Below are 27,895 nucleotides of genomic sequence, written 5' to 3'. Positions count from 1 at the left end.
AATGAAGATCATTGCAAGGAGATAAAGGAGCTGGCTTCGATAATTATTCAGCGGTCGAGGGCCAGAGTCACGCTGCCTTCTATACCAAAGGTTAGTTTTTATTTTTATTTAACAAAATTAATTTTTTTTTTATATCGCCTCATTGGTTTAATTTAATACTTAAGTGAATTTTTTTTTATTTTTCAATGAGAATATAGCTGTGGTTATTTAAATTTTTTGTTCTTATTTTTATGGTAATTGTGTAGTTAATTGCGAAACGAAAGCAGATTTGACGGTGATTTTGTTGGTGAGGTATAGAACAAAATATGTATAATATAATGTGTTGTTAAAAACAAGTAAAGTAAAAAATGGCAAAATGTTGCGTGCCAAAACTCGTTCGTTCAGGACGCACGAAAGAGACGTATAATCGTGCGTGAGCAAGGATATATGCAGGCCCAAAGTCATGGATCCGAAACGCGCGTGTTGCACTTTAACTTGTGCATCTTCAAACCGCAAGCATGCACAGCTCAAGTCTTTCTCGCTTAGACTTTTCTCCCTCTTGTAATGCACATGCTTTTATACTACAGACTCAAACTATATTTTTTTTGTTTATTTTTAGTATTTACATATTTTTTTATATTTAGTTCATTCACCTATCAAATAAAATTTTTAATTTTAAAATTATGATCCTGAAGTTAGCAGACAATTAGTAATTTTCGGATTTTTTTTTTCACCAAATCAATTATAAAAAAACAAAAACTAAAAATATACACATGTAGAAAATTTAAAAAACTACAGGTGCAAATTTTTCAAATATTTTTTTTTTTTTTATAATTTATTGCTTAGAAAAAAATTAAATAATTATTAGACGTCAGCTAACTTCAGTATCATTTAAAAATTAAATAATTTTTTACTCCAAAAATAAATAATTTGAAATTTGATATTTTCACTTGAAAAATAAAAAATTTGACAATGACCGGTTACAAATAAAAAATAACGAATATTATTCATCAAAAATTAGTTAATAAAATTAGTCAAGCATATGAGAGAATGACTCGCGAATAAAAATTGTAAGCGTGAGCAGCTGCGCGGGGGTTGAATTCAAAATTCTTTATGTACTTTTTTATTATGTATTTGTATTTATATGTACAAAAAAAAAGTGTCTAGAAAATAGTGATAAACGATCTGTCCGACGGTTAGTACTCGAGAAGCTGTAGAGATCCGAGTTTTATTAACAAGTAGACGTATCAATAGTTTAAAATAGTTAGATAACCTTTCGAGCAGTTGTGTAATGTAGAGATGATATTAAAGGACGAGTAGGTAATAAATATAAAAAATGGTTGTAAGATTGGCAAGAAGCGCCGGGTGCCGAAAAAGATTATAAGCAATAGTTTAGTAGCACGTGCCCCATTGAGATATAGAAACCCATAGAATATAAGTCTGTCCGTCGCACCCTCACCGTAACCCAAACCTTCTCTATCTTACATTGCATATTACATTGGTAGTTTTCTATGTATGTATAACCATCATCATCATCATTCTAAGAAGAGATCCATGACCATGCTCTATTCTTTTGGTACACCGGGTTCTTTTTTTTATCCGATTCTTCACTCACTCTTGCTTCTTTATCTTCCCTCTATTATATATATTTCATACATCAAGACGTTACAGTGTGTGTCTCTGATGATCTTTACTTTTTTAAAGGGCCCATACATTTTTATTTATAACACATTCAAGTCGAGGATCTCTGATCCGCACGTGCGATCTGTCTATTATTCAGCAAATTTTATAAATATGTATGTACTTTTATATAAGAAAAAAAAGTAGTCTCTAATTATTAAAATTATAATAAATTTCAAATTTTACTTTTCGCGCGTTAATATTTGAATTTTTCTTACTAATTATATATTTTACTTAAAACTAATTACTAAAAAAATTATTAATATTTTTTTATCGATTTATAGTTTATCTTACTGTTGATTAAAATCAAAATTTTTCCAAAAAAAAATTTATGAAGTAAAATTATGAGTGCGAATGTAGCAGACATCAGACAAATTTATAATTATTAATAAATAGAGTAAATAATTGATAAAATAAAATTAAAAAAAAATGCACATTTAAAAAATTTTAAAATCAATAAGTGCATTTTGATAAATATTTTTTTTTTTATTATTTATAATTTTAAATTTGTCTGATGTCTGCTACATTGGCACTCATGTAAAATTAAGTATAAAAATCATGTCGAACAAAATAGTAACAATCAATTTGTCAATTCAACAATAATGTAACATAAATCTTAAATAAAAGTATAGGTACATACATATATATAAGAAAGTAGAGGGCGAAAAAGACCCTAATATATAAGAAACACGCCTTTTCCAATGTACACAAAAGCTGTTGTAAGTTTTAACACGTTGTAGCGGGTGGTGTGTATCGACTTTTATCTTCGGCAGCTTTTGGCTACTAAGTCGTTGCATGGGTTTTTATAATAAAATAACAACAACAGCTATAACAACAACAACTGAATGACCACCCGCCACTGTTTGGTCTATTTAACGATTCGATGGATAATAGCTCGTGTGCACGCCTGACAAGCTGATGGTCAGTTTGTCCGAAAGACATTTTTCATTCTCTAAACTCTTAAAAAAAAAATAATAATAACAATATTAAGAAGATGAATATATTTGTCTATAATCTATAGGTTTATGTTTGCCATTCAAATAACTGGACTATCTTTTTTAAATAATAAATTAAATCATAGAATTAAATAAAATGTTTCAGATGATTAATTAGATTTTTTTATAAGACCACAGGGGGCGTTTTTATTCACGTGAGTTCTGTTTCAACTCAAAAAAAAAAAAAAAAAAGTTAAATTACAATGAGTGCCTGATGTTACTCCCCACGAGTCTCTGCGTGATTTTAATTCCAGCGCAGCACTCATTTGCACGTGTGTGTAATGTAAGATTCGATTATTATTTCTGACTCAAAATCACGGTATTGGCATATATTAAAAAAAAAAAAAAACATATTTTCGTACGTTAATATACGGTGTGTATAACTCCCCCTCGCTTAATGTTAGTTTTTTTTCTCTCTTTATCTTTTATTATTATTTTTTTCATTCATCTTTTATATAACGGTCTTAGTGTCGTCCGAGAGGGCAAAGGTACGGCCGTTGCACGAGGGATCTTTATGTAAGATCTACCTGGATTTATTTTTCTCTCGGTCTCTCCTTCTTCTTCTTTTTCGATCCCTTATTCAACCTTCATTTCATTTTTTCTTTTAGCACACGCCCTTGACACCAAGGGTGCCTGTGGTTTTCTCCCGGTGTTTTTTTTTCTTTTTTTATTATCATACTCACAATTCTCTATTCGACCTAGTTACAGATAAATCTCCAAGGTGTCGAGAGGTCATCAAGTAGCCTAATTTATTACTTCAAATTAACTTAGTGTACTTAAAATATATATATATATATATATATATATATATATATATATATATTTATATTTTACTTCGTTAAATTTCTTATTTAAAACAAACAATTTTAAAAAAGTCAAATTTTTTTATTTATTTTTTTTCTAATTTCTGCGAACGTATACACCTGACTACATAGACATAACGGTCTTAGAAAATGTTTTTTTCTCTTATTTATACTCAAGCTAAAGACTTTACCATCATCAGACTCTGTCCCATATGATACCACGACGGACAACGGGTTATATTAGTAGTATCTATACAAGTATATAGTTTTACGCACATGATACGTCTTAGTCTGGCGACATAGAGAGTTAATGGCTGACACACTACAGAGAAGTTTACTTTTTTCTTCATAGATATATATGTATATATATACCACTGAACGATGCAGCGACTAGAATGTTATCTTTTTTGTTAAAGTAAAGGCGGGGTAAAATAGTACTGTCTTTTTCTATCGATATCTCCCAACAACGTCAGTTCGTTTAAAAGTGCCGCCAATCAATTGGTCTCACCTAGACCAATCATTCGTTCTCGCTATCACTTTACTCTCAATATATATAGATAAATGAACCGTATACTTTTTTTTATTGTAATCACATATATATGTTTCATTAATATTCACGTGGGTGTTGGCATGTCATGATATTAAAAATAGTTAAAATTACACGTTTCATTAGAGCGTATACTTTTTTGTTGTTAAATCCCTCTGTAGGTTTTTCATTTCATTTTTTTTTACTCTTCGTTATCTTGTCTTTTTTTTTTTTTTCATTTAATTAAAATTGTTTTTTACTTGACGATGATGACGAGTATCCAGCGCCGGCGTCTCGAGGTCGGTTGCTCGATTTTGTAGAAGGGGAAAATCCTAATGAGCTACTCGTTCTCTCCCTCTATATCTGCTTCTACCTTTACCTCTACCTCTGCCTATAACTTTACATTATGTTATGTTACTTCCATCAAGAACATATATATATATATATATATATATATATATATATGTATACACGTCAAGTAAACGAGCAGGTGCCTCTGGTATGCGCCCCGCCTACGCTTTCCACTTGCCTCTTCGTGCTGACGTTTAGTTGCCGCCGATGCCGCGCGCTTATTCTTTTTTATTCTTCATCGTCCATCGTCTTGTTTCTTTTTACGTTTTTCATATATATATACACACATATATGTCTATATATATGTATATATATATATATATTCTTTACTTGGTTCTTCACCGACAACCGTAAATTTACCAACGACCTCCATTCGATGCGCCGGTACAATCAAACGACCGTATTATCATTACCTTTTTTTAATGCTTACACAATTTTTTTTTTAATGAAAACGATAAAAAATGTATGTTATAAAGCATGTTTAATGGAATACAAATTTTTATAAATTTAAGGGGAATTAATTCAATCTTTGTAACAATAATGATAAATCGAAACATGAGAGATAAAGTCGAAAAAATAAAACTATTTATGGGTGAGATTTTTATATAAAACTCTGGGATTCCGGGTTGGAATGGTTAACTTTTTTATGAGGAAAATTTGAATTTATGGGATTGAGTGTCGAAAGATTTTATGTTACCGTTGCATCTAAAAAATTTTATGGATAAAAAAGGTGGAAATTATTATTTTTTTTCTTTTTCAAATGAATTATTTGGATGGTTTTCTTAATGAAAGATTATTTTAAAAAAATTTTTTTTTTATTTATCAGTGACATGTTTATTAACAAAGATGACAGTTTTATAGATATAAATATTACCAAACAAATTAGGATATCGTCTTTTTATTTTAATAAATTATTTTTTTATAATCAATGGTCAATAAATTATATATTTTCAAGGTAATTAAAATATTTTGATATAGATGTTTAAAAATTAAAACTTACTGTCGGTGAAATGAAATATTAAAGAGAAAAAAATTTTTTCAAGCTTCTGGAACGGGACAATAATTTATACAGTTTTAAAATTTTTTTTTTCTAAATCATGACACAAATTTCCCATATGATTATTATTCATAAATTGGGTTTCAAAAAATTCTAGTCCTTTTTAAAAATCCATTGATTTCAATCTCGCAGTTTTTATTAATTAACTCATGTCGGATTTTAATTAATATAAATTTTTAAAGCGATTAAAAAATCAATGAGAAATTTTAGTAAAAAAAAATCTTTTTAATTTTTATCTTTTTTAGCATATTATATTTTTTACTGTTACCTCAAGTGGAAAGGTCGGACGACGGCCTACGTGGACACAAACAAAAGCCAAGCCAGTATAATAATGAGAATAAAAAAAGGGTAAAAAGTACTATACACACATACATATCTTATAAAAAAGGCACACGCGCTGTTGCGTTGAGATTTAAAGTAAATACGGCGGCACGTAGGCGGTATCTACGTGCGCCTAGTAAAGTCGTCTCAAGTCGTAAATTGAAATTGCTCACGTGCATTTGCTTTAGCTCGGTAACCTCTTCCTCAAGTCTGTACATCAGCTCGAGTAGATCTTACTTCTTCTCCAGCTTCTTCTTTTTCTTATTCAAGTCTTCGTAGAATAACATATATACTTACACATACATTCACACTACTCCACATATATTTCCTCTTGCTTCCTCATATATATATATTATATACATAACATCATGCATCGCACAAGTGTTTATCCAAGCATATCCTTGAGAAGGTCTCAGAAGGTCGTTGCGTTTATCGATCAGGGTTAAGCGGATGAAATAATCCCAAAAAGACGATACGAACACTGTTTTTTTTCGTGATATTGATAGTCAGACTTTTGGAGTTAAAGTATAAAAATAATAAAAAGTTTAAACACACAAGATTGATCGATGATGAAACTAAGCAAATAGTCTACGATGGCAGATGCCGTTAAAGTCCCCTAAGATCTTATATGTACATACATATATACTTATATATATATATATATATATATGAAAGAGAGAGCACGTGGGCAAGATCAAACAGCTGGATCATCTCGGGCGTGTGCGCGCCTTCGGGCGAATAAGGACCTCTTTCTTGCGGCCAAAGGTGCTCTGTACTCTATACCCAGGTGCTGCGGGTTTCCTTTAGGATCACCACGATATGTCCCAATGTAGGAGGGTACTCTACATACTGAATCTTACATACTGTACTTACATACATAAATGTCTTTAGTGTCCAATTTAATTCAACGTACGTCGTACGCATTGCACAGGATGTCCGGCCCGCATATGTGTCGTTTTCATTTTTATACCCATACCCATCGATTTTTTATTTTATTGATTAAAATATATTGCACGCAGAAATGTGAAACAGCTTGCCTTTTATTGCCGTCTAGTATATATTTTATATGGGTCTTAATAATATACATATGGAGGTATTTGATATGATAGATACTTTAAATAATTACGGTGATGATGTTTTAGGAATAAATAATTTTAAAACAAATATTTTTTAAGTAATCGACTATGACTTTTAAAATTTTAGTAGCTTGTTAAAATTAATGATCGTGATAATGTTGTTATATTTTAATTTAAATGTTGGTTCTATAATAAGTTTAAGGCAGTATGATTGTTATTATTTCAAAGGTCTAGCCGGTTGATTGTGTCAAGCCCACGTATCAATTTGTTATAATTATGTGTTAGCTATTGTATACTGCAAGAATTATTATATATACATATATATATTATGTATATATGTGATATGTTGGTTAAACATCGTCTTGGTTTACTTAATTAAACTAATATAGACGGGATTATATATTGATATTAATGGTGATGACATTATTTGATAAGCAATTAATAGCTGAATGTTTTATTTATTTTTTAATTATTTATTTATTTATATTTATATGTGTTAAATATAAATAGATATCGCCACAGAGGCGCGTTCAAATAGTACGGACATGCTGATGTTTACTGAGTGGCTCTCGCCAAACTCGAGATAACAGACTTTAGTAAGCACGGAAGTATATATAGGCTGTAGGCTATATTATCTACTTAATATATATGTAGATATTTTTGTAGAATAAGTATATATATATAGAAAATTTTTTTTGTTTGCTAATCTTTTCTATTCTTTTTTGTTTACACTCGTCTTAATTTCTTGCGATGACGAAAAATTGTCTGTTTCGATTGAATGAAAGTTCAAACAGTTTCGATATTTTCGGATCTTATAGAATTCTAAAGTAAACATACGTATATATGTACATGATATATAGCATAAATTGTCCTAAAATTGAGCAAGCTTTGCTTTCGATTATTCTCAAATAAATAGACCGAGGCCTTTTACGATTCTGATGCCATATGTAATAATAAAAGTAAACAGCTATTAATATAAAATTTAGTTAGATAAACAACGTTTGTCAAAGCTTAATTTTTAATGGCGTAATTATTTTTTTCTGTGATTTAATTCACTTATAGGGGTTGGTGTACATGGAGAGATATAAAATTTTACCTTATGGTTTTGAGTAAACTGAGGTCAGGATGAATAATTACTCTTCTGTTTCTAAATATTGTTCGGTTATCGCCCAAAAAAAAACTAAATTTAAATTTTTAAACAATAAAAAGTTAAAAATGAAACACAGTATTAGTTTTTGTTTTGTTTTTGGCACAGGTTTTACTTGAAATCCTAGAATTTAAAAAAAAAATTCTCTGTGTATAAACAGTGTTTTTAAATATTTGATAATCTGACTGATAATCAGTACAGACTCTTTGATGATTCACTGACATTGAGTTTTCTGAACTCTCTTACTTTTGCACAGCACGTTTTGGTTCGTCAGTGAGGGATTTGGTTAGAAGAAGTTATAGATCAAGATCTCTTTTTTTCTGACTCTTCACGTCTCATTTTTCAGTTCATTCATTATTTCTATTTTCTCTAGTGCTTTTAGTCAAATATATATTAGACACTTTTTCCCAGCAAACATTACCTAAATTGTCTATAGATTATAACAATCAGCATTATTATTTCTTATAATTTTTATTTCAACTTTTCTACTCAATATGTAAAGTAATTAAAATAATGATATTGAATAAATAAAATTGAATGGGTAAACTCTCTATTAGTTAATGAAATCTCGTCAAAAATGGTGTAGTCGTCTGAATAAAAAATAGTTTCGAGTTTCTTAAATGTGAATTTTATCGGTCAAATATAAATTTACATTCGACAAAAATTTCACTTACTAATGTCTCACTTTGTCCTCAATGCAGATGTATATAAAGATCGTATAATTCAAAATTAGAACTAATATATTTTTAGTTTTTTTCATTAATGAGTTTATGAATTTTTATCAGTTTTTTAAAAATTATATTTAATATTTAGAATATTCATAATAAAAAGTTATGACTACGATAAAAAACTCATCATAATTAAATGAATTTTTTAATTTTACCACTGGTAATAAATTAATTGAAATACATTTTATTATGTATACTTTATTAATTTATATAACCATTTTAGCTTCCGACATTTTTTGCAAATAATTAAAACATTTAATTATTTATTATCATTTAATATTTTGTCTCAAATATTTTATTAATATACATAACCCATTAAAATTCATCAATTATTAAAATTATATATATACGATTTATATGTTACTTTATTAATTTATTCCTGTAATAAGCGTATTCTTAAATATATAGTTTTCCCCTTCAGTAAATTGATTAAATATAGAAATAAATTACAATAGAATTAAATGCTCTACTTTTTTATCGGTAATTATTAATATATATATTTTAAATATATAAAGCTTTTAAGCACTTTATAAAATATTCAAAATAACGTTTTCATGAATTGTTTATAACTCTGGTTCATAGAAGTAAAATTTATATTAATTAATTATTCAATCAAGACTAATGTAATTATAACGAATTCAATATAATTTTGAAATTCAAAGTTCAATTTTAATTTGGAGTCAAAATATAATCAATTTAATTCAAAAAATTAAATTTATCAATATTCTTTGCAAATGTATCTCAATATTTTTCGTCTTATCAAATATATACATATATATTATTTTAACATTCGCCCAAAAATTTATTTAACTGAAAATTTAAATGTCTTTATTATTAAAACACCTAATCAATGACAAAGTAAAAATAAAAAATATGTTTTTTCATTTATTATTTAAAATACATAACAAGAATTTCATCATTTTTACACAAAACAAATTACCAAAAACATGTTGAATTATTTAAAAACAACATAATTATCATAAGAAAATAAAATTACAATAACAATTAAATATCAATTTAAAAAGAAACATTAAATAATAATTCGCGTTATTATTTGTTCGATAATAAAAATGGTAGGGAGGGTAGGGAAGTATAGAGGCGTGGCCGTGAATACGTCGGTATAACGAATAACCGGGTCGGTGTTCGTGCGCCCACCTCGTGCCTACTGATGACCGTACTAAGGCTACTCGATACAATTCCCCCTTATTTCCACCCATCTCTCACTCTTACTCCCAGTATCTTTTATCCACCACGGGGGTGTACTGCCAGTGGAGGTGGTGGTGGTGGAGGTAGTCGCGGTGCCCGCGAATCTTGTAGTAGGGATACACGTTAACAATCACGCAACACTACCACATACCTTATAGTCTATCTTTCCCTACATATCATCATCAATACAATCATCCATACCCATAAAATTTCCACATATGCATATAAATATATATATATATATATCCTCATACATTTTTCATTAGTAGTTGTCTATTATACCTCTACTTACACTTTTTCTTTATTTATATACATTTTATTACATACTGTCATATGTAGTTGCAGTTATCCTACTCATCTACTACTACTACTACTACTATTACTACTACTACTACTACTACTACTACTACTACTACTACTACTACTACTACTACTACTACTACTACTACTACTACTACTACTAATACAATCATATGTTAGTAGTAAAGTTTATCATAGAGTGGGGGGTTCCGGTATTGTGTGGGATATCGCGACTGCAGTGTCATGTGTGTTCCTATACCGCGACTAACTTATACTCTTAGTTGTTCCTCGTATAGTTGTTTGAACACGCGGTAGTATATATATATATATATATATATATATATATATATATATATATATATATATATATATATATATATATATATACATATATATGAAAGACAACAATACTACAGATGGAGTGGAGTTGTAGAGTAGTAGGGACAAGAAGGGGAATGACGAGAGTTGTTGAGGTAGAGTAGAGGAGGGAAGTCGACGGCGCCCGAAGGTGAAACTCGCGAACCACCCGCCGACTATTCCGGGCCAAGCAGTCGGCGCGAGACTGCGCTACTGGAAACACTGTCTTTCCTGTGTTTCACATTATCATTATTATTATTATTAACATTACAATTATTATTATTTAAAAAAAAAAATATATATATATATAAATAATAAATATACACACGCTCTTATCTCCTCACTGTGCACAAAGATACGAATTTTTAAATTTAAGACTTTATTTAAATTTAAAAAACAAGTGAGTGAGAAATTTTTTTTGTGAATAAATATTTATTTATTATTTTAAATTCAAAAAAGTTTGCTCAATAAATAATTTAACGCTTGATGATTTAAGTGCTGAAGAGCTTTTATTTATAACAATAATTATTTATAATATTATTGTTGGTTTAAAATAACTCAAGTACTTAAGTACTGAGGTGAAATAATAAATTTATTAAAAAATTGACCGACGGAGTGGATGAGGATTATTTGGTATTCCGGTGTCGGTACAAGTGCAATTTAAAAAGTGATGGACTAATTCCAAGTAGATCGCAGATTAAAAATAAATAATAAATACTAATATATATATATATACATATATATATTTGTGAAACGATCAAGTAAATAAAAATTTTATTATTTACTTGTGATATTTATTTATTTATTTTTTTTTTTCACTCTTATCATTGCCGTCCTCGTCTCAATTCAGAGGCAACTTGCTGTGATAAACGAGAGGAATATCGTGCCGTGATTTTTAGTCTTACATCAAACAAAGTAAAATATTAAATATAAATAACTAATAATAAAAAATATAATAAGTGACGGCAAGAGTTTTAATATTAGCAGTGAGGTTCAATTAATCACGCACGGATGCTACGCACGAGCACGAGCCACTGACAAATTCCACCGGGTAAGGAGTAATGAAAATTAAATATCAACTATTTTACAATAAATTATTGACAACGCGTTGCCACTGCAATCTAGGTCACGTTTTATATTTTTCCTCAAATGCTTAAAATAAAAAATTAAATCGATAGAAGTCAAACTATTTTTTCGTATCTTCTATTAAAAATCTCCAAAGATTCAGTTGATTGAAATAAAAACGGGTTATTTATTTATGATGACATCAATACTCCGATAATCGTTCTCGTGTTTTGATCACGTGTACGTGCGAGGGTGTATTTTTTCTCACTACTCTATTTTTTTTACTCCCTCTATATTTAAAATTAAAAAAATTCAATAAAGTATACAGGGTAGGATATAGGTAAGTGTATCGAAGCGTCGTGATGTGTTGAGCGACGGAAGTGGAGCATATACAGATTCTTTATGTGATGTTAGTTTGAGTAAACGGTTACATTAAGCGTGACGGCGATTAGATACTAAAGTAAAAGAAGACCCTTGCTGTTATTAGAATATATTCACGCTTATGTTATGTCGCGCCTTTAGTGTGATTTCTCCAGGTATTTTATATCACATACATCTATTACATACATACATACATTTATACATATGACAATAAACGCGTGGACACCTTTACGGTTAGCGAACACAACGCGTGCCGAGCGTGACGCTCGGTTTCGCCTTTTAACCCTTTGACACTAGTGTTACTACTTTACTACCTCTTTTAGTTCTCTCTTATTATTTTTTTTCCCTCTCTCAATGCAAACATTCACTCGAAATAAATACTATTCATTTTTATAAGTTAGCCGACGTCTATTAATTTTTGAATTTTTTTTTAAACAATAGATAATAAAAAAAAAAATATTCAGAAAAATTGCACTTGAAGTTTTTTAAATTTTCTACGTGTGCATTTTTTTAGTTTTTGTTTTTTTTGTAATTAAATTGTTGAAAATAAAATCTGAAAATTTTTAATCGTCCGTTAACTTCAAGATCATAGTAAACTGACGTCCAATAATTTTCTGATTTTTTAAAAATAATAAATTATAAAAAAAAAAAAATTTGGAAAAATTGCACCTGAAGTTGTTTAAATTTTCCACAGGTGCATATTTTTATTTTTTATTTTTTTTGCAATTTATTCGTTGAAAAAAAAATCCGAAAATTACTGATTGCCTGTTAACTTCAGAATCATTTAATTTTTACTATATATAATCATCACGCAATTAAATGATATTTTATTTCAATAAATCTCATTGCATAATAACAGAACACAATAAAAAATATAAAATTTTTATTACAATTATTGCGCAATGTTATTTTAAGACACCATAATAAAAGTGAAAAGGTTTAATGATGATAAATAAGTAAGAATTATGATAATGTATAAAAAGAAGCGATAAATACAATTGAATAGTTATAATATGTATGTATGTATAAGAATTAAAAATGTGATGATGTGTACATGAAAGTTGCACACGTCTTGTGTGTCGTATATTGAGGAATACTTAGGCCAGAGTTTATTGACGTTGTCCGGCGGTCTGAAGACGTCGTTACCCGTGTGAACTTACTCGAATGGTTCCATTGTCTCAATCGGTTTTAAAACGCGACTTGTGACGTCCGCTATCGCATTTACGTCCTCAAACTCTCGTCACTAGTACACACTAAGTGTCAAGTGTCATCTTACATCTATTTTTGTTTATTAATTTAAATGGCTGTCATATCGACATTGCACACTCGGAAATTTATTTATCAATTATGTTTTTTAAACTAAATGACCCCTGATAAATTTATAAATATAAATATTAAAAGATATGTTAATTTAAAAATATAAACGTTCCCATGGTCCGGGGGTCTTGTATTGCGTTTAATTTAGCCGCGAGCTTCTGCAGTTGGATAATAGTAGGTGGAAACCGCGCCCCCTTAAATCCTGGGGGCAGTTTGATTTTTATCGATACAAACTCTTGTTCACTATCATCGCTCGCGGGTCAGTAATCAGAAAAAAAAAATTTCTAAAAGTATATTTTGCTGCAACATCAATATAAACTCACAAAACTATTACTCTTAGCTTATAAAAGTCATATCGTTCATTGTTGGTGTAGTGGATGATCGAACCTGATTGCTCACGTTCTATCATCTGCAACAGCAGCAATTAGGAAATCCATTTGTCGTAATTGCGCGAATCGGCTGGTCCATATAATCAGCTACTGCTTAATCAAACCATTCCCATCTATACATCTTTTTTTTTTTTTCAATCAACTTTTATTACTATAATTTAAAAAAAAAAATCTGACTCAAACTTTAATCTGAGAGTTGATAAAACAAATGGTATCACTGAAAGAATGAATGAATGAATGAAGGAATAAATGAATGGGTGTAATTGTGACTTTAATTATTAGCAATCTATGAATATGAGTATGAATAAAAGTTTAAATAATTACGGCTAAAAATTAAATAGGTATAACAATTTAAAAGTTACGAGCGTGTGAATCTAGTGTGTTATATCAGTGCCAACGAATTCTTTTAAGTCGGTCAGTAATGAGGCGTGCTTTTATAAAACACGCGTAGGTGGCCGAGGGCGAGTATTTCTACACAACTCTACACACAAGTATTATAGAGACAGAGAACTGAGTGTTAAATTCTGTAGTAGTAGTATAAGTAGTAGTAGTAGTAGTAGTAGTGAACATTGTACAGTATATAGTAATCGTGTATATAACGACAGGTACAACACACTAACCCATACAAATAAAACGTTACGAGACGTATTATAGACGTCGCAACGGCCACAGGTGTTCCGCGTAATGGACATCGATGGGACCTGGTGATATTTTATCCATTCCCCGTATACACATCGATGATTATTTTTAAAGCCTACGGTGAATAAAACGCGTGTAGAAAGTCCACCAACTTTTATATACGCGCTTGCGTAAAATCTTTTTATCCTGTAACACTATATCTCTCTTTCTCTCTCTCTCTCTCTCTCTCTCTCTCTCTCTCTCTCTCTCTCTCTCTCTCTCTCTCTCTCTCTCTCTCTCTCTCTTTTTCTCTTTCTCTTAACTATCAAATCATTATTTTCTCTTACCGCGGCGTTAACCTCCAGGCAATTTACCTGTAACTAATTTTATTCAATCGAATAGTATACACACATATATATACACATATATTAATCGATTTTAAATTATTAACACAAATATTAGTCCTTTGTATATTTAAAATTATTAAGCATTAATAATAATAATGTACTTTTATTTATTTTTGTTTCTTTTTATACTGGAATTTTTTTAAAGCCAAGTAATCACGAGATAAATTGCCCGGGTGGTTAATGAGCCTGGATGCGCTAGGGGTTGTTGGTATATATTTGCTTTTGCTGGGGGTTATATTGCTGGTACGATGATACGGTGGCCTTGACCGTGAGTAAAGCCACCCTCGAGCTGTGCATCTACGCCGTGGATGCACGGGTTAAACCCTGGGAAAATCATCCCCTTATTAATGTATTTATTATTATTATTTATATTTTTTTTCCACTAGTGTCTTTTATTTATTATCAGGTTATTGTCATTGACACGAAAGAAAATCAATGCTAAAAATATTAATACGTTTTAACGGCCCTTATTCTATTGCGCTCCAGTGGATTATAAAATATGTAATTTATGGTTAGAAAAAAAATAGATAAATAATTACGAGGGCAAGTGCGTTTTAGATTGAAAATAAAACTAAATTTCAATTAATCTAATCATTGATTTTATTATAATATAATTTTCATGTATGTAGACAACATATTTATATATATAATATAGTGTAGAGAATGTTTGTACACAAGAGAATCATGACCCGATTTAAATTCCCCGTTGTTATATGGGTCAGGGGACGCGCGTGGTGCTATCGATCCTCACTCTCACCCTCACCCTCATCCACGTTTAGTTCAAGTTCGAGGTCGCTGGCGTTTCCCTCTCATCCAGGGTTGCTTTGACCCGGGAGTGCATTAAAGCTGAACTGCTCGTACGATTACTTTTTATAACTTGCATTTAAATTTTTATTTCTTTTTATTTATGATACTGAAATCAACTGATGTCTAAAAATTTTTGAATTGATTTTAAAACTATAAATTAAAAAAAAAAAATTTACAAAATTGCACATTTAGTTTTTTAAATTTTCTTCATGTGCATTTTTTAGTTTTTCGTTTTTTTTTTTTTAAATGAAACTGTTAAAAAAATAATTAAAAAATCTTTAATTGTCTGGTAGCTTCAGGATCATAATTATTTTCGTTTGTTGATCTGCAATTATAATTTTCTGTTTAAGATAATAAATAACAACCAGAGATTATTCTTTTTGATGTCTTGACAAATTTTAGTTGACAGGTGTAAGATTTAAGAGTAGATTATAACGGTATATACTTATAATAAAATTCTAACGCAATACTCTCGTATGTGTCTATGAATTTGCGTTTGGTTTTATATTTTTATTATTTATTTATTTATATAATTTCATACTTTTTCTACGAACAATCTCCTCATGATGTCAGGTTGGCATAGTTTATGCGATTATATCTAGGATCAGTAATTTCATGGTTTAAAATTAAAAATAACTTTTAATAAATAATAAAGGATAATCATGTTGATCTCTAATTAATCCTTAAATTGTAATTTATTATAAAAAATATTATTTTATAAATAAAAATTATTTATTTATTACTAAACAGATAAACAATCGCGTTAAAAGATATCCCAAGGTCTTAACACACACACACCTGTTACCTAAGAAAGAAAGGAACTAAAAATTTTTTATATTTTTTTCGAGATAACCGAGATCAAGAGACTCTGGTCCACCCACGGATTTAATATTTTTATTATTATTTTTTTTTCTTTTTCTCAATCCTTTTTTACTGCGGCTTCTCTTCTCAAGTCGTTTGTATTACAAACTTTGTAGGCACTTGAAGCTTCTCTTTCTCTTCTCTTTCAGCGATATACACGGCAATAAATATTTTTTTTATTTTTTATTATCCTCATATTATATATGTATACAAACACTGACCCAATACAAGTGTAAGAGAGAAAGATTGTACGCATGTTTGGTTTATGGTTTATTGTAAATATATATATATATATAACCAGAGGTAGAGGTAGAGGTAGAGGACTCTCCCAGATTTCCGCCTTCAGAAGCAAAGTCGCTTCATCGATCGTCTGAGAGCTATATGCTCGGATACATTAAATATAAACATGCAAAGTGTAAGAGATAGGAATATTATAGCAGCCAGCGTGGCGACGTCTCGTCTCTTACTTCGTTTACTCTTTTATATCTCACTCGCACTCTTATATACACATTACTTTATACTCATATCACTCTATCTTTAGTTTCATATATATTTGTGTACACATATATATATTTAGTATGGATATTTTATCCTCCTCACTCGCGATCTCTACTCTACTCATTACTTTCCATATGATACTAATGTCCTCAACTCGCCTTTGACATTTACGATTCGGCTGAAAAAGTATCTTCTGAGTAAAGTTATTCTATTACATCTTTAACAGATATCAGACAATCATTGACTTACTTATTTACACTATACATATGCGTAATCAATGTGTTTTTTTGGTAGTAAATTTTTTTTTTAAATCAAATCCATAAAACTTTTTCATTCAATATTTAATGTCTTCCTATTTGAATTAAATGGAGAATTAAAATTCTTGGAAACTTAGAAAGCTTGAAGAATTAAAATTTTTTCTCACGCCTTAAGCCCAATTTTTTATTTTATTTAAATGCCAATTGTAATTATTTGGGCAATAAATATAAATATAAATTAAATGTTTATTAAAATAACTACTTTGAGTTTATTACGTTACGTCATCTCGTAACCTGTAGCTTAAAAACCTGGAAATAGTCGGCGAATTAAAAGAAAACAAAAGCGAACTGACCAAGTAAGCAAATCCTTAAAAAAAAAAAATAATAAAAGACCGGGAAGAAAAGAAAAAAAAAATTACGTGGGGAAAAAAACACGGATGAGACATCAAGGAAACAATTTTTTCGTCTTTTGAATTCTCGACGCCCACTCATGCCCTTCAATCTTGCCAAGGGATTCTCAAATCTTTTTTTCAAACACTTTTAAATAAATAATTTTTTTTTTTTTTCTTTTAAAATACTGACTACTTACAAACTAACAAGTTTGAAGATTCTTCAGGACGTCTAGCCGCACGTCCTCTGATAAATTATTAATTAACGGATTTCTCCTTCGGGAAAGCCGCAACAGGAAGTGGCTGCCTGTTTCCGTATTTTTTGTTTCATTAAAAAAAATTATTTTATTTTTTTCTATTGCGTTAATTTGCTTGACAATTAAATATTTTTTAAATATATATACTTACATATATTTTTTGTAGATATGTGTGATGAAGAAAATAAAGAAACAAGTTGAGAATCCCGGAAGATTCACCTGTCTTTCGAAAACAGTGGCCTGTTAATTACGATCGGTAACTTGGAGGATGTCTTTGGGTCTTGGTCTTGATCGTGGGTTCTCGGGTCGGATCGGATCTTTTAGTACAAATCCCACAAGTTCCTACTGTCAAGTGGTTTAGTATTATTGTTTTAATGCCCATCAATGAATACGAAAAATTCAATGTCCTTTTATTTAAAATTTTTAAAAATACTTTCATTTTATTTTCATCAATCTTGTTTTTTTTCCTTCTTATCTGGAAGAGTATATCGGATATAGAGAAAATAAAGTACCTGATTATATTTAGGTATAAAAAAAAATAGTCGTGTCGAAATAATGGTTACTTGGATACGATTATAAGATTAAGAGTCATTTTATGCGGCTCTTTTTGATGTCATAGGGATCTAAAGAAAGCCGAGTGAGGTAAAGTCTAAGGGACCGTCCTCAGTGTCCCTTAAAAGAGATGACAAATCTCTAAAAAAAATTTTAAATTATCTTTACTCTTTAAAACCTTGTTCACACTTTATTCAATTGAGTAAATTTAAAATAAAAAATAATAATTTATTGGGTAAAATAAATTTTATTTAATGGAATGAGAAAACCGGAAAGAAAGTTCATTAAAAATAAATAAATTAGTGGGTAATTAAAATGTAATTTTCAGCTCTTTAACCCTAAGCTCGATATCCGTTTTTTAAATTCGGTCTTTTCATGCTATTTAACTTTTGTAAGTATATGTATATATTTATATATACAGTATATGATTGCGTGAGGCCGCTGTTATAAATGTTAGAGATAAAATAATAATTTTTCCGGATATATAAATATATATACCAGAAAGCAATAACGTAATAATGTGCTGACTTTATGCGACAATTATCGCTTAAGGGTCGGTTAAAAGATCCTTGTGTATATGAGATTATTACCATTTAAAACAACCGCGGTGGGCGCACAGCGTGTGGCACCTGTCTGCAAGTTTACTCTCTTTTTTTCTTACTTGTTCTATAATTTTTAAATTTAAAATAAAAAATACTCGTTTCCACGATTCGATAATTTTATAAATTTTTTCTTATAGTAACCAATTAAAATTAGCCAACTATATAACCAACATTAAACGTTTACTTTTATTAAATTCTCGAAAACGTTTTAAAAAAAATGACTTGTATAGCAGTAATAAAAAATGTATCTAAACATAAAGTGTAACAATTTTAGTATGATATTTTTAAAAGTGTTGAAAAGAAAATAAAATTTATGATAAAGAAAAAAAATATTTAAAAAAATTTCAAAGGTTTCTGAAAGTTTCGCGAGGTATAGGGGAATTACTCAGCGCGGTAATGACGATCGCTCGGCAGATGGCGGTCATGATATAAAAACTTGCTTTACCGCATCGTCCACTCGCTTATTGCCATATAACATCTCGTCTCTTTTCTTTACTTCTCTTCCTACTGTCATCTTTACAATTCTCCAGTACAGTATATATATATATGTTTAAACTTATACATACACATATATATATACAACACTGTTACTAACTTTCAATAGAATATTGACAGTAATACGATAATAAAGTCAAATAATAAATTTATATATGTAAAATATAGGTATGATTATATATAACAATTAACAATTGCACTTTATTATTATTACTATTATTATTATTTATTTATTATTACAGTATCTATATACAAAGTCTTTAAAATTCCATGATCAAACGTTTTTGCCGCACGATGATTTCTCTCGAATTCGCGGAAGAATTAAACGAGCCACGAGTGTGTGTACCACCGCGTAAACTCTTTGGCCGGGTAGTAAACCCACGTACATAACCACGCGGTCTATGGTTTAAAGCTGATCGTACAGAAGCTCTGTACAATATCTTTATATTATCTACCAAAGTACCGCACGTAATAAAATAATAATTATTATTATTACTATTTTACATTTAAATAAATGATACCTTTATTACTTCCATTGCTATTTTTTTTTTCATTCAAATATCGCTTTTTTACTCCATGCAATAATTATAGTAATTTTATTACTCAGTTTATTTATTTTTTTTTTATTTTAATTGTTAAATTTTATTCATGGATTTTTCATTTGTATCAAAGCCTATAATTTTTTCAACACGTGGGAGTTAATTGATTATTACTATAGAGGAATGTATGAGTATGGATGTATAGAGTATGTCGGAGAACAAAAGTACAGTCTATAGTAAATTTTTTTTAGCAAATGTTTTTCCAACATATTTATACATATATAAATATGTATTTCCCCTTGATTCGTTTTACTAACATGCGCGTGTCGAAGGAGGCGTAACGCGTGCGCGTTTATTAATAACGAGCGTCTCGTAATTGCGATACGGTGTTAAACATGCGGGGGAAACGACGTTATACCGGTGGGTGTAGCTTACACGGCACGCGACGATACGTCCGGGAGAGTGCTATAAGTCATGAGATGAGCGAGAAAAGACGTTACAGACATATACGACAGTTTAACTTACTTACAATCATCTGTTACTATTTAACTATTTTATTTTTATTATTCATTCATTTCATATTTAATCTACACTACCTCCTCATATACATACATATATATCAAAATTATATAACTACATTTCTCACCGTAATTTCAAGAGAAAAAAAATTTTTACTGCATTTGCATTCATATATTAAGACTTGGGACGGGGCGGTTTAATTTACGCACTGGCTAAATTACCCTCGTTTATTTTAAGAATTTTAAATATACATACATGTATATTTAAAGTTTATATAAAACTATTCATAATGTGACTTTTATTATTCAGAACTAGATGACTTAAAATTAAAAAAAAATATTTTATCGACATTTAATTTTTTTTATAAATAAAATTACTCGTGAAATATTTGCGGTATTAACATATTTATATTTATTATAGTGTGGGTGTGAGATACTTTCTCATTTTATTTTATGTATCAGCTTATATATCCTAAGGACAATCTTAACAAGAGGTAAAGTCGTCTGGACTAAAGTGAAGCCTGACGAGTCTTGTGGTTCTTATCAATGTGCATCTTCCATATTACATACATGTACATATATATTTTTTACGGTTAAACTGTTGTGTCTTCTACTCGAGTTACTTGTTCATCTCACACACCTTCACTATAATCGTGAGAAATATTATAATTTTCACTCTCTATATACTAGACAAGTGTTGAAGATAATCATCACACTTTTTTTATCTGTCAAAAAAAATAAATTGTTAGTCTGTTTAATATTTTGATAAATTTTTTTTTTATACCGTCACACAATTTTACATCTGAGGTTCAGTCAACTTTAATCGTCACCACTAATTTTATATAGAACAATAAAAAAAAAATCACTAATAGCAAAAAAAAACTTCAATTTTTGAATTTATTGTTTATTAAAAATTATACATAAATATATGAAACTATTTTTATATATTTCTTGAGGCTGCTCGTTTTGTTCTATTTCGCAACTAGGACAAAAAATTTTATATTGTTTATTTCTTGATAGAATATTAAAGTCAGTTTGGTTTTTTTTTTTTAAGACATTGGTAGAAATTTTTAGACAGGATATGCGACGGTGATATTTTGATTCAGTTTCAGATGAAGTCTGCGTATTACACTTTAGCCTTTTATATATATTCCATATATGAATGAATGTATGAATATATGATAGTATGACTTATTCTCGACTGCATTGTATATTCCTTAGGGGCTGCGGTTACTGCTGCAGTGCGGTATCCATGTTTCTTATGCGGAGACTATAATAGTCTGCAAAAAATATTTAACGCGTATGGAATAAAAACTGTAACACATTTTTATTATTATCTGCTTAAAAAAAATAATAATTTATTTTTGCAACTAAATTTTTTCGTTATCTCTAAAGAGGGGTGGGGGTGGGGATTTTATGAGATAAGAAATAAATAATTTCTTAATGAAATAAAATAAAAATTTATGAATTACCGGGTCACTTGTTTGAGTAAAATTTATATCGAGCGTAAGTGAATGAGAGTAAGAGAAATAAAGATAAAAAAAAGGTAATAATGATAAAATAAAATAAAGGATAGTAAGCGAGAATGAGTAAATTCCGGGTGAAATTACCTGGAAGCAGTTGCTCACAACGTTAACGAGACACGAGTAGCGAAAGATGAGAGTATAAAGTGAGTGAGTGAGTAAGAAAAGAGAGTTTAGAGTGTGGTAATGTGGGTATAAGAGTATGGTAGTATGTAGAGAGTGGCGATTCGAGTTACTGGAAAATACACATCAATTTTCGTGTCATCACGCCACTCAAGAGATTTATCATTATAATTATGTAGTTAATTTAATATATATAAGACGCAAAAAAATTTTATTGTATCGATTATCTAAGGTAATTAAGCTGTTTAATTACCGGTCTATTTGCAGATTAAAAAATTTAAATTTAAATTTAAATTTTCCCGCGTTTATTTCTATTGTGGGTTATATATTTTAAAAAATTTAATCACGTGGTTGGTGAGAGGTGAAGGTACTTAGAAAGGGATGGATACTTGTTCGGTAGCCCGGTTGGTTTTTTTGGTAGCAAACTCGCCCGCGCGTTTGCCCCCCGGCGGATTCTGAGGATGCAATATATACTGTACGATACACATAAGTGTACATATAGATATATAGATAGAGCTTGTATGTTATATTAAAGCAGAATGAGAGAAGTGAACGTACGAGACGAGAATAGTGAACGAGTCGAGAGTTGATGTGCAGCATTTTTATTTTATCAATTTTTTTTCTGCAATTATTTTATTTCTTATCTTAATTACGATTTATTAATAATTTAAAAAAAAAAATTAATTAATTTTCAATCACACAATAACTGAAAATAGAATTTTTTTTTTTAAACTTCATTGCCATAAATATTTTTTAAATTACGGAAACTTAGTTATTTATTACAATAGTATTATCAAACTAGTTTAATTAAGATATCTTCATAATTATTTAATTATTTTAAAAACAGTTATCTCGTTAATTTTATATTTAAATTTATTTTATAAAAATATTATCTTATAATTGATACTAGAAATCACTTGAAATATATTTTATTATATGATAATAATTAATTAAATGAATTAAAATAAAATTTAAAACATGAGCACGTTAACGTTAACGCATTACAGTTTAAATACTTGAGAAAAAACAAACCGCCTCACCCACGCTTACAATATAGACATATAGATAGTACAGTAATTCTTAGATCCAACTCAACCTGTTTTATAATTTAGTCTCTCTTGCTGGTACTCAAACTTTCTGGAGATTGAGTGGAGTAAGAGACGATAATATTTCGACGACATCCAAGACAACAAATATTCAAGGACTATTATATATGTATATATATAGGTACAGGTGCCTCGATGGAGGCATTTATTGAGCTTCTCTTTAATTTCTTCTCTCCGTTCTCATTCTCAGGGGGTCTTGTTTTTTTTATTATTATTATCGTCATATATTTAACTCTTAGTCTCATAAACCTTTTAGTCGATTTTACTACACTTAATTTGCTTCAATGCTTTATTTACGTGTGTGGTATATATTTAAATATACAAGGAAATCCAGTGATCATGAAGTTATCAGGCAACTAACAATTGAACTTTTTTTAAACGATTCTATTATAAAAAAAATAACAAATAAAAATATGCACGTGTAGAAAATTTTAAAAACTACACGTGCAATTTTTTCAAATATTTTTTTTTTAATAATTTATTAGTTAAAAAAAAATCTATAAATTTTTAAACGGCGACTAACTTCAGTATCAGGGAAATCCGGGGTAAAATGAGGCTGCAAAATTTACAAATGTCTGGAGTAAAATAAAAATATATTTTTGATTGAAATCTTTACTTACGAAAAATTTTAGTTTTCTTCAGGGACCGACTTTTCTTACTCTCTTTTAGAAATCAAATTTTTAAATTAAAAAAAAAATTCCTCCTAAAATCTTGTCTCATTTTACCCCGGATTCCGTCTATATATAAATTAAAAAAAAAATGTAACTTTTTTTTTTTCTTAACAAAGATTATAAATGCAAGAATTTAAACATACGCCCACACACTAGAAAACACTTAACCATTTAAAGATTCAAAATTTTTTTACACTTCATTTACGAGTCGGCAGCTCTTTCAATACATAGTTTCATGCTTTCGTCTTCGTTTTACGACGGTTATCATTGAGAGATGCTCAGGAGGTTAGTACCTCTTCTCTTAAATTAAACGACAACGACCAAGATGACCAACGGCCAGAATAAGAGTAAGAGAATGAGACAGAAGATGAGGAGAAAAAGAGAGAGAGAGCTTAAGTAAAAGACATTGGATGATATCTCGTTAAAAATGAAGTTGAACGCGCCGACTAATTGGCTACAGCGACCGTGATAGTGTTATAAATTAACATCGATTAAAGGGGACTAATCGATTATTCAGACATGCTTAATCCTCTCGTGAAAGAGTCATTTATAAATCTAAATAAAAAATATGCGATAAATTAAACAATCAATTGAAAAAAAAATGTCTTTTTTTTTTTTATTTAAAAGAGAAATTTTTTAAACGGTAAATGGGATTGATGTTTAATCGATTTTTCGAGACAGTTTGATCACAGATGTACGACTTTGATAGACATCAGTCCATTTAAGTATCAAATGAAAAATAATTTCGTGGTAAAATGTATCAGTAGTAATCGTCTTGGGGACGATAAGTCACGATGTTTAGTAAACTAGTCTTATTTTTAAGTCTCATGTGGATTATCGAGGACATGAATCAAACTAAACTAAGTTAACTTGAATTTTCTTTATATAAAAGAGTAAACTTATAAGTATAGTAAACAGTAGTGGACTTGTTGAGTTGATTCAGCTTTTTTTTTTTTTTTTTTTTAATTTTTTATTTACCGGAACACAAGCTGTCACGGTGGTCGCGACAGTATAAAAAGACGAATATATATGTATAAAAGAGATGCGCGTGTTACAGCATATAAAATATATCGGGTTTGTTTTTTCGGAATTTTAAAAATTTTATTTCTTATTGAAATTATTTTAAAATTACCAATTAAATTTAAAAACACAAATAATTATCGACCATCAATAAATTCCACACAATTTATTAAATTCACGATTCTCATTTTTTTTTTTTTTTTTTTTTTTCGCGTTTTAACACCCGCTTCACGGGATCTCGTTGACAGATACTTAATGAGGTTAATATTTAATCTTATTTTTAAATAAAATATATTCCATTTTATTATATTTAAAGATACATCACACAGCTATTTATTATTATAAATTCCAGTGTGTTGATCCTGAGAGTCAACATCCTCTCCTCTTCTTCTCATAGTATTTTATATAAATTTAGTAAGTTTTAACTAAAAATTCCTATCCCACCAGTTAAATCACCTCAATTAATCACCAATAATTAATTCTAGCCTAAATAACTTGAGAGTCAAAAAATATATTTACTAAATTTTATCTTTATTTATTTATTTACTTATAATTAATTAAAATATATTTAATTTGTTTCAGGACAAACTAGGAGGCAGTACGGTGGTAGCCGAGGGTGTAATAGGCGGCATAGGGGGCCCAGGCGGCGGGTGCCGCGCATCATCGATGACGATGGCCGAGAGTGTGGTGGAGGACACCGCGGCCGCGCCCCCGGGTCCGGCAAAACCCCCGCCACCCTCTTGTACAAACAACAACACACTTGCAGCGACGGCGAATCGCAACCACCGCGTGTTCCGCAAGCGGAAATGTTTGAACCAAGTCTTGGACGCACTACAAGCGCACAAGGGAACACCCTCGATAGAAGGCGAATCCGAAACCCGTCTCGAGTCAACGACTTCCCTCGAAGAGGACGAAGACATTTTCGGCTCGCCGCGGTCGTCATCGCGGGCCTCCACTGAAAACAACATCCCCATTACGACTGACAAACGTCTGAAAGTTGAACCCATGGAGTCACAGACAGACGAAGAGGCATCTGCTGCAAGTCAACAATATCTCCATGGTCTGCAACGACAGCATCATCATCATCATAATCATAATCAACAGCAACAATACTCATACCGTACTCCAACATTAACGTATCGTGGATGCGGTTGTATGAATTGTGCCTCACCAAATATAGTTTTACCATCACCAACTTCACCACAAGCACCTTCGACTCCTCTAACACCCGTATCTAGTAATACGACAACCCTAACGCCATTAACACCCGTATCGCCCTCATCCTACACATTCGAGCACTATTTACACACAAAGTACCTGCCAATAGACAGCGATCGTAAGCGTAGTCATTCAGACTCCGATGTACCTGGTTGGAATGACCAAAAGCCCATTATGGTTTGGCCAAACTCATCTTCAACACAACACTGTGGGCCTTTACCACGCAGTGGATCTTCCGAAAGTGATACAAGTCCCCAAGAATATCCACTAGACTTATCAATGAAGAACATCCCGGACATCCGACCATCGGCACTGCAGTTATTGCCCTCAGGTCTGGGTACCCGTGGATCCTTGACCTTCCCAGTGATACGCGGGGACGTTGCGTCACCGACGACTAAAGAAAGTGTAGCATTTAGGTTTAACATGGAGGTATCACCAGTAGTTGAAGAAATGCCTCCAGGCACTGATTTGGCGTACGTTTGTCCAGCGTGCGGACAGATGTTTAGTCTTCATGATAGACTGGCTAAACACATGGCTTCTAGACACAAGAGACAAGGCGCTAAGGATGCATCAGCGAAAGCATACTCATGTGATGTATGCAACAGGAGTTTTGCTAGATCAGACATGCTCACGAGGCACATGAGGCTGCATACGGGTGTGAAGCCATACACCTGCAGGGTATGCGGCCAGGTGTTCAGTAGATCCGACCACCTCAGCACTCACCAGAGAACTCACACTGGCGAGAAACCTTACAAGTGTCCTCAGTGTGTTTACGCGGCATGCAGAAGGGACATGATCACAAGGCATCTCAGGACACACGCGAGGTACGTCGACGGTCAAAATAACAAGTGTGAGAGTCCCGCTGATCCTGAGAGCCCTACTTTTGGATCATTGTCATCCTTATCGACTGTCAAGACAGAATGACTAAATTTAAGAGCTCGTGATAGTGAGAAAATACGTTAACTTTCTTCTTCTTCTTTCGATTTATTCATTTTTTCTCATTGTCGCTTATTGGTGATTTCATTGTTTGTCCCATTATTTATACTGGGATTTATCAATTTAATGTGTTAATTTACTTATATATATATATAGATATATGAATATAAATATAAATTAATTAAATACTATTTACCCTATCCTGAAGACTGCCTATCCTGTGTTCGTCCTCGGCAGGCAGGCGGCCGAACAGTATTATCCGTACAATCCCCTCGTTCATTCATAATTCACTTCCTTTTTTTTTCTTCTACTATTTTCTTTATGACTTTTTGTTAATGTTGACTATTAGTTACTTACTACTTATTATTTAAAATAAAACACATCATCGAACGGTAAAGTTCATTCCGTTAACAAACTTGTCGATGTGCGCTCTCTGTAGTCATTATTGTGTTTATTTTTTTTATCTAAATTTTTTTATTTATTCCCTCGATTTTTTTTTTTTACTTGGTAATTAATGAGTTTTTTTTTTTGTATATTTTGTAAACGTTTGAGGAGTTTAAAATATAAATTTGTGAGTCGAGACTGAGTCACCTGAGGTTCGTTGTGCTAAAAATATAAAATTAAAAATGTGCCAAATTTTTTACAACGGTCAATTTTTAAAATCTTCCATCAGTTTTGTAATTGTAGAGGTTAATTAGTATTTTTAAATTACGATTGTTATTGATGTTTATTAAATAATAAAATTAGTAAAGATATTTTTAATTAAAAATTAAATTTAAAAAAAAAAGAACCCAGTGGAAAGTTAAGAAAATAAATAAAA

At 30.3% G+C, this 27,895-nt stretch overlaps 1 protein-coding gene across 1 annotated transcript; it reads left to right on the top strand.

Annotated features, from left to right (window-relative positions):
* LOC103577377 (early growth response protein 1-B) lies at positions 1-27,895 on the top strand (the record flags this gene model as incomplete). Its single annotated transcript, XM_014441434.2, has 2 exons — positions 1-90; positions 25,504-27,895. Coding segments are annotated over 2 exons (1,650 nt in total), but the record flags the coding sequence as incomplete, so codon positions are not given.

This window comes from Microplitis demolitor, chromosome 6, assembly GCF_026212275.2.
Source record: "Microplitis demolitor isolate Queensland-Clemson2020A chromosome 6, iyMicDemo2.1a, whole genome shotgun sequence".
NCBI classification, from domain to species: domain Eukaryota; kingdom Metazoa; phylum Arthropoda; class Insecta; order Hymenoptera; family Braconidae; genus Microplitis; species Microplitis demolitor.
This window is presented reverse-complemented; position numbering and strand designations above follow the sequence as displayed.